Source organism: Stigmatopora nigra, chromosome 4, assembly GCF_051989575.1.
Source record: "Stigmatopora nigra isolate UIUO_SnigA chromosome 4, RoL_Snig_1.1, whole genome shotgun sequence".
Taxonomy (NCBI): Eukaryota; Metazoa; Chordata; class Actinopteri; order Syngnathiformes; family Syngnathidae; genus Stigmatopora; species Stigmatopora nigra.
The window spans coordinates 3,209,151-3,218,345 of record NC_135511.1 but is presented as its reverse complement, the minus strand read 5'-3'; the positions used below and the strand labels follow the sequence as shown (position 1 = coordinate 3,218,345).

General features: G+C 39.3%; 1 protein-coding gene across 2 annotated transcripts in view; it reads right to left on the bottom strand.

Moving 5' to 3' along the window:
• Positions 1-3,862: 3,862 nt before the first annotated feature.
• LOC144195607 (netrin receptor UNC5C-like) overlaps positions 3,863-9,195 on the bottom strand; it is a 207,426-nt gene continuing 202,093 nt past the window's right edge. For both annotated transcript variants that reach the window (XM_077715354.1, XM_077715355.1), the window contains 2 exons: positions 6,867-7,045; positions 3,863-5,662 (listed from right to left, as the gene is read on the bottom strand). In XM_077715354.1, the coding sequence (XP_077571480.1) occupies positions 5,500-5,662; positions 6,867-7,045 (342 nt within the window). In that variant the 3' untranslated portion in view covers positions 3,863-5,499. The remainder of the gene's footprint in view (positions 5,663-6,866; positions 7,046-9,195) is intronic.

Genomic DNA, 9,195 nt, shown 5'->3' with positions numbered 1-9,195 from the left:
GACAGCTCAACAGGCATAATTTGAGTATTTTGATTTTATTTTTTTCCATACCTTTCATTCCTCTTCCTTCGAAAAGGTCACATACATTTTTTCACCCTTCCCAACCAATTGTTTAACTTTCACACTATTCCGGAGCGCCGTCAATGGCGAATTGGAGAGCGGCCTCGCTGTATTGTGAATGTATGTATGAATATCATAACTGTCCGGTTAGGCTGTACCTGCAATGCATCTCGTACAACGTATACAATGTACAAAGTATGTATATGTATGACAACAAAGCTTTCAATCTTAATAATAACTAGAAACTCAAAACCAGGGGTCTCCAAACCAGTCCTTGAGGGCTACTATGGGCGCAGGCTTTTATTCCAACTGATCCAACACAAATAGTTTAACCAATGAAGTTTTGGCTGAAAAAACAAGCACCTGACTGCAATCCACGGATTGCACTTCTAAAATACCACGAAATCCCGCACACACTATGGTTCTTTCTGGAATAGTTTGGCGTTGGAGACCCCTGCTCAAAACGTTCATTACGCACGAGTTCGGGCCAACTGTAAAATTAAAAACACAATGAAAATTACACACACTAAATATAATGTCTCATCTCATCTTCCTCTGCTTATCTGAGGTGAGGTCGGGGCGACAGCAGGCAAGCCCAGTACCCTATCCCCAGCCACTTCATCCAGCTATTTTGACAGGATCCCAAGGCTTCCCCAGGCCAGCCGGGAGACAGTCTCCCTTGGCCTCCTGTGTCGGCCCCCTGACCTCCTCCCGGTGGGACGTGGCCAGAAGACCTCATCAGGGAGGCATCTTCATTAGATGCCCAGGCCAACTCATCTGGTTGCTCTCGATCCGCAGGAGCAACAGCTCTACTCCGACCGCCACCCAGAGTCTGGTCACCCTGAGGAGGAAACTCATTTCAGACATTGGTATCCATTGCTCATAACCATAGATGAGAATAGGAATGAAGATGGATATAGAGAGCTTCACCTTTATTAACCACGGCAGACTAATGCAGAGTGCACATCACTGCAGACGCTGGACCAATCTGCCTGTCAATCTCCTGCTACATTCTTCCCTCACTCAAAAACAAGACTCCACCTGGGGAAGGACCTCTTCCCTGACCCGGAGAGGTTATGCCACAGTTTTCCAACTGAAGACCATGGCCTTAAATTTGGAGGTGCTGATTCTCATCCTGACCGCTTCACACTCGGTTGCGAATTGTTCCAGTGAGTGTTGGAGTTAACGACCTGATAAAGCCAAGAATCCCATCACCTGATTTTTTTAATAAGCAGGGATGTAATATTGAGGCCACCAAATAGGACCCCCTCAACACCACAACTGCATCTAGATATTCTGCCCATAAAGGTAATGATCAGGATTGGTGACATAGGGCAGCCTTTGTGGAGTCCAACACCCAATGAAAACAAGAGAGTGAGATCTGACAGATAAAGATGTGACATGCGACCGCAAGTCTGATGACACAACCACAAAGTCAATCATCTAACTGTGGCCTAGTGCCACTGCACATATGGACGATATGGATGAGGTGCGATCCTTCAGAACAAAAGTTCCCAGAAAAAACCCTCACCAGCACCCTTTCCAAGGACTCCAAAAACGTTGGGTAATCTGTGTGTGCACAAACAACAGCCAGGTCCTGTTTCCCCACCTGAACGGTGAGCGACTCCAGCATGGAAGTGTCCAACCCCCCTTGAGAGGAGTAATACCAGCGACTGGGCTATGCATAGAGGTGAGCATCGACTACATCGAGTCAGAACCTCTCCATCTCATGCACTAGCTCAGGCTCTTTCCAAACCAAAGAGGTGACATTCCTCATCCCAAGAGCTAGTTTCTGTAGCCAGGGATAAGACCGTCAAACTGCTGTTGCACCTGACTTCTTTGGCCCCTCCAACGGGCCCTCATCTAATACCCACAGTTGCCTGTCATGGGCTCCGGCAACCCCGCGATCCTCATCTCATTAAATGAAATAAATCTGATTAAATGCATTTGTTACATGTCAACAATATTCTTGTCCATACAGTGGTACCTCAATTTATAAAACATCTGCACATACTAAATTTTCAGATTGCGAAACACTTGTGTGCCTTCGTTCATCACAGAATTGTTTGTTGAGTTTTGCTGAGTGTGCTTAACATAATGTTAAGTTGTTTAGTTATTGGGTTACTTGTGTGCTCAGTATGTTTACCCAGCTGCCACTCACAATTCCTTCCCATTGAAATAAGTCTTTGCATCTTATTTTAATGGTTAAATAAATATTTTTTATACATACAATACATTTGAGAGCTGAAAACCTAAAATCGTGACATGACAATATTTTGGCTCAAAGGTACTGTACAGTCAGAATCACACGTATGTGTAATGACAAAAAAGGCATGTTCAGCATTGCTTATAAATATAATTTATTAATCATTTTAAAAATTCTTTCTTACACTTTGTACATAAAACAACCAGAGAAATCGGGAGGTGAGTTAAAAGACATTATGAAAAGCGTGCCAGATGCAACCAAAAGTCACTAGAATACAACAATTGTCAACAAAAAAATCACCCCTGATCGTAAAATGTTACAAGCACGGCTAAGACGTCATCGTGACAACCAACCAGTTTGCATAGTTGACAAATAAATCAAAAACAAAAAACTACTCTCTAAGTGCTTTTCTTTTTTTGTAATTCTTAAAGTGACATACACGGGTGTACACACTTGTCAAATAGAAAACACTCTTTTTAACAAGTTTCGATACAACAGCAACACTTCATTTGTTTTGTCGGAGTCCGGGTGAAGAGTTAGTACGGCAGGTAAACTTTCGACTGGCAGATTTCTTGAAATGACGGAATAAAAAGTCAACGTCATTGTTGCCTTTGGGTTTGAGTTTGCATTCGAGACGCACCCTGTACCCCTCTATAATTAGCACTTACATCAGGAAACATTCACATTATCTTCAACTTTTGAACAATCCCAAAACAGAGATAAACGACAAAACAATAAAAAAGCATTAAAACCATTAACTTTTATAGCTACATGCTAATGTATAGCAACATTTCAATGTCATAATTAATTTGTTGCCCTTCGATTAGATATTAACCAATTCAGGGTGTCTTTCGCCTGGTGCTCGAAGTCAGCTGGGCTTGGCTCCAGCACCCCCCGCGACCCTTTTGAGGATAAATGGTACAGAAAATGAATATTAAGTTGTTCAACATAAAATATCTATGTTGAACAGTTTTATCAGCATATTATGGTGGTTAAGTCTTTCAGTTTCATTTGCAGTGAAAGAGTGTTAATAAATTCCCTTGCAGTTCAAATTGCCCGTCATGAAATAACAACAATGCGAAAAAAATAGGGTTGTCTTGCTTTCTAATTTCAAATAATTGATTTTTGGCTTTCGGAAACTGTAGAAACACCCGTTAAATTTTATGCCACATATCCTTCTGGAAATAACCCACATGTAGTAATTGAACGTGCGCCACCACAATGGCACTTAGACCACTGGGTTCCAATTTCATATTTTTCATGATTCATTTTCATTAAAAATACATTGTTCAGTGTTCAAATTATGCACCATATTATTCAAAAATGATTTTTTTTTATAAAACTAGAACCAACCATTTCAAATGCTGTTTTTAGGTGAATACATTGTGTACATTCTTTTTAAATGCCAACCAAAAAACAAAAATAATTTCTCAAAAAATCTGTAAAACTAAAATGAATATTTTTATTATTTTCAGCGGAAATTATTTCAAGTATTAGTATCTTATTTATTTTTAGATTTTATATAATAATTAATCACATACATATATATAAATATTTTGCTCTACTGACCCCCCCCCCCCCTCCCCCACACCATTAAATTTGTATATAAATTGGTTAGCATGACATTTTGGGAAATGACAAAACAATTATCATGTAGCATTGAATAATTTATAAACATCCAAAAGATAATCCAAATTATTACCATACAACCAACAGAACAATTAGCATCACTGAGAAAAAATATGATCATACTTTACTTTATACTGTAAGATCATTTATTTACAACCTTTCTTCAAACAAAAATCAAATCAATAAAATTATCAAGGCCACTGGAAGGCGCCAGAGATGTTAGTATTGTCACTCTGTGACAACAACATGCATGAATATGAAAGACATATTTAACCCTTTATAGCGCAAGTGACTATTTTTGGAATTTTCAGATCACGTCCTGTTGATTTTGTGGCATTGGTGGGTCACGTCCCATCCATTTCTGTTCGCTTCCTATTATTTCAAGTTCAATTCCAGGTTACTCCCCTACATTCATCCTGATTTTGAGTAATTCCCTATCGGTTTTAGGTCCTTTATCGGTCGTTTCCTCTGTAATTTGGTCAGTTAACTCTTTCAGTGTCACTTAAAATGATAAATGTCCAATATTATTTGTCATCCAATCAATCTGCTGCGATTATAAATGAGGTTCAACAATTATTCACTCCGACTTCAAATTGATTGGAAATTTGTCAGTTAGAGGCAGCCAATGAGCTAATTTTAGGGGAGCCTACTGGGAATTCTGGTCACTTCTGGTTGATTTGGGGGACTGTTCAGGTCACTGGGTTGATTGGCGGGCATTTCTTCACAATATCCTGTTGGTTTGAGTAATATTTGTGTTGATTTTTATTTAGCTTGATCACTTCCTGTTGATTTGGGGGATTTTCCAAGTCACATTATGTTGATTTTGGTGTAACTTGTTGTGTTTTTAGTCACTGTCTTTTGCTTTTGAAGTAGTCCCATGTGAAATTAATTCAGTTTATGATCCCTATAATAACCTAAAGTGAAGTCTAAAGGTACCCCCATTTAATTCCTATTACTTCAATGACTGCCCTATAAAGGGTTAAAAGCTAGGGGGCAGTTTATAACTGGTGTTGTGTTCACTGCCCCCTTCTTTGTCTATACCCCTTTGGAGGTTGTTCTTCATTATGAAAAATACCCTTAGTCCTCCTAACTTCTCTTCTGATCTCTTGGCATGGCTTGCATTCATTAATTTATTAATAATTAGCATAAGTAAAATATGTCTCATAATCAGGGAGGATCTGTTTTTTGCATGTACACATCAAAAATAAGTTCCACTCATACATCTATATTTTTCTGCCAATGCACATGTGAACACCGTTCGAATGACAACTTCATCCGAGCAAGACCCCCACGGATGTGAGGGCCTTTTGATTGACATGCCTCCTTTCAATCATTAGCCTCTCTATTCAAATTTGGTTTTACACCAGCCTACGTTTCTAACATTTCCGTTCCATCGATATGCTTACCGTAGCCTGTTTTGTAAACCCGCTACATCCGACTTCAAGTAAGACCGCTCATTGTGTTTGTCCCTGACAGTGGAAAAGTAAAAAAACAGGCCACCATCTAATCATTTTTGTTGTTGTTGTTGTTTTTGGTCATTGTGCTAGCATCTCTAGCTTTTTGCCTGACCCCGGTCACCGTCGCCATTTGTTTGTGTCCATCGGTCAAAGTTCCATGGTCATTGAACAGAAGTTAGTGTCGTGCCGACCCATCTCCTCCAGCACGGCGGCCAGTTCGTTGAGATCCCCTTCGGGGAAATGCTGGGCTTCCCACAAGTCCAGGATGACACCAGTCGGACTTGATTTGGTGGCAAAGTAGTTCAGATACCTGAAGAATAACACCAAAAATAAGTCAATTAGGTCACTTTGGTTAGTTGATTCTACAACAGTGCTTCTTAAAGTGTGGGATTAGTATCACCCGTATTATGCACTTTCCCTTTTGTTTTACGCAAAAGACCCAATTAAAGAACTTTTTTTCTTTTAAATCCACTACAGCATTAAGCTCCCCTATTCCTGAATTTACATTGGATAAAAAAAAGAAACAAATAGAAGTCATAATAATAACAAACAAATTGAAAACTAAGATTACAAAATATGACTGAAATTGGAAAATTAGCCCGTCCCTAAAAAAAAAAAAAAAAAAAGAGGATAGTGAAATAGAGAAAACAGAAAATTAATTAAAAAATTAAAAATGAGCAATTAAATTCCCCCCCACATCCCCAAAAAATGCAATCTAAGCTATAAAAACGGTGGAGTTACCATGTTCTCCCCGGACTTTGGGTTTTCTCCTGGTGCTCTGGTTTCCTCCCACACTCTAAATTGACCCTATGTATGAGTGTGAATTATTGTACGCCTACTCATGCCCTGCGATTGGCTGGCTACCAATTCAGGGTGTCCGCCACCTGGTGTCCAAAATCAGCTGGGATAGGCTCCAGCACCCCCTAACCCTTGTGAGGATGTGCTCATCTCATTTTCTGAACCACTTTATCCTCATTAGGGTCGCCAGAGTGCTGGATCCTATGCGAGCTGAATCCGGGCCAGAGGCAGGGGTAACCCTAAATCAGTGGCCAGCCGATCGCAGGCCACACGGAGACGGACAAACATGCACACTCGCACCCATACCTAGGAGCAATTTAGAGTGTCCAATCAGCCTACCATGCATGTCTTTGGAATATGGGAGGAAACCGGAGTACCCAGATGAAACCCACACAGACCCGGAGCACTTGAAAACTCCACAAAGGTGGACGTGACCTGGATTTGAACCCAGGACCCCAGAGCCGTGAGGCCGACATGCTAACCAATCGCTCCACCGGGCCGCCCTCCCTTGTGAGGAAAATTAATAAATAATTAATTGACCATCCAATTATTCTGAACACCGACGGGCTGTCAGCAAACAAATGATAACTCACAGCTCCCTCAGTTGAAATGGATTTAGAATTAAACAGTGTGTAAAGAACCAAACAATGAATGAATATTAAAATATAAAACTGTTTTCTTTTTTTAAATTCCATTGTCTGTCATTGTTTAGTGACCTGTCCAGATTGAGCTTGTGGGCCAACATTCGCCAGTCGTTGCCTCGCGTCTGCGGTGCATCCAGACTCCCGCACAATTTGTGTCTGATGGACAAAGGGATGCGGAATGCGTTGGGTCCTACTAAAGTGGTGATGTTGCTGGCCGGGTCCATCAGGGACGTGTCAATGCATTGAAGCTCCTGTAAACAAAAGCCACAATTTACCTTTCCCGTCATGTCAATCAATTTGTTTACAATTTTGTCACTGACGGCACTAGAGGTCCAGCACTTATTAGAATGTATTACTTTTTAGTTTGTCTAAAATTCTTAATTTTTTACATTTTATTTAAAATTATCTTTTAAATATTTATTACTCACGGCATTTTCTACCTGTTTTTTTGTTCTTACTCTTCAAATAAAAATATATTCAATCTATTTAAAGTATATATGCGAGCAAAACTAATGCTACAATTGGGTGTCAAATTGAGGTCGCAAAACATTGTCCCGCAAGCCTCAATCGTCCCCTTGGAAAGAAAAAGAGTAACTCGATATGCGAAAAAGATTTTAATTGAAAAGTTATTTAATAAAGAAGTTAATTTCTTTACCCGTTTTTTTATTTGGAAAATATTGTCACAGATGCATTGATTCTATCCCAACATGGCTACCCTCTACTGGGCTCTCATTTCATCACTCTCATCCTATATCATATAATGACAATAATATAATTATTTATTGTGATTACGCACAGACATGTAGGGAACAGGTAAGAGTCTAAAAGATAGTACAAAGCGGATGACTTTTGGTTCTGGTAGAACAGGCTTTTGCTACCATCTGGTGGGCAAACACGGGTGTTACGTCTTCCATGATAACGGCCACGGATGGAACTATTTCAGCGGTGCAGCGCACATCTTCATCTGCTTTATTTATTTTAAGACATTAATAAATCGTTTTTAAAAACCATTTTCTCTCAGTTTTGTGTGTTTGCTCATATAGATCATATAAAATTGCGACAATTTTAATGGGTTTCGTTGGTAGTGTGACGACCGTGGAACGAATTAGAGAAATTACATCAACTCCACTTACGAAATGTTCAAGTTATGAAAAAAGTTCTGGAACCAATTAATTTCGCGAGTCGAGGTGTGACTGTATAAGAATATAATAAAATCATTTAACAAAAATTGGTATTAAACTGGTTAATTGGATGTCTATTACTGAATTCGAAAAAGAATGTCTCTTTTTTAGTGTTTTCGGGCCCAAAAATCTGACATTCTTTACAATTTTAGCGGGAAGCTAACTATCCCCTCTCAGGAACACTAATGCAATGCAGAAAGATGAAGTGAAGCACAAAGAGAACTTCTTTCTTCACACTTAAAGGTCCAAAAGTTTCGAAGTCTTAACTCAGGCCCTCTGTGACTGTTCAATCATTAATAGCGAGGGGAGAGGTCGCGCCGAGACCACCAGAATAGCGATGCTTTGATTTTAGCGTATGGAAGAAAATGTATGTTGGATAGGTTGAAAGGTCAGGTTTTTTTTTTGATGGGGTTTCTTGAATCCCATTGTTTGAATTCCCATGCCACGGCCATGATGGACTTTACATCGAAAGCAATGTAAATGAGATGACTTCAGTCAATGTATGCGTTAAAAGGCTTTTATATTTAAAACATTGCTTTTTAATGTAGTGCATAATGCTTTAATTTTTTTTAAAGTATTTCATTTCCTGATATTTCCGGATATTAAATATAAATTTATAATAATATTAAATATTGTAGTTGTAATAGATGATTGGTGGCCCGGTGGTCAGTGCGTCGGCCACACAGTTCTGAGATCTATTCCAGATGGGTCCTCCCTGTGTGATTAAATTTAACATATTTTATTTCCTAATATTTGCAGGTATTACATATGAAATTAATCATATTAAATATTGTTGTCGTTGTAATATATAATAGATGGCCAGGTGGTTGAATGGTCAGCGCCGTGGCCATTTCATTTTAAAAGAACTGCATTTCTTTTTTTACTTTTGCCTTGTTGAGTCGCTCCGCTACAGCCCGGTTGTTTCTCCATGATAAAGGCTTGGCAGTAGCTTCACCGAACCGTTAGATTTATGCTAACCTGCATAACACAGACACCTACTCACTAACGCATAACTAACGCAGTCAATCAATGTCGTTAACATTTACTCATGCCGCAGAAGTATATCTACGTGACGTGAATTATATCATTGGCTGGACACAGTGTTACTCATAGTTGTATCCGTAATTGGCCGTTTGTTGTTGTTTATATTTGACAAGCTGCCACTTTCTGAGTTGCAAAATGACACAGAACAAATTGCAATGTGTTTATGATTTTTTTAC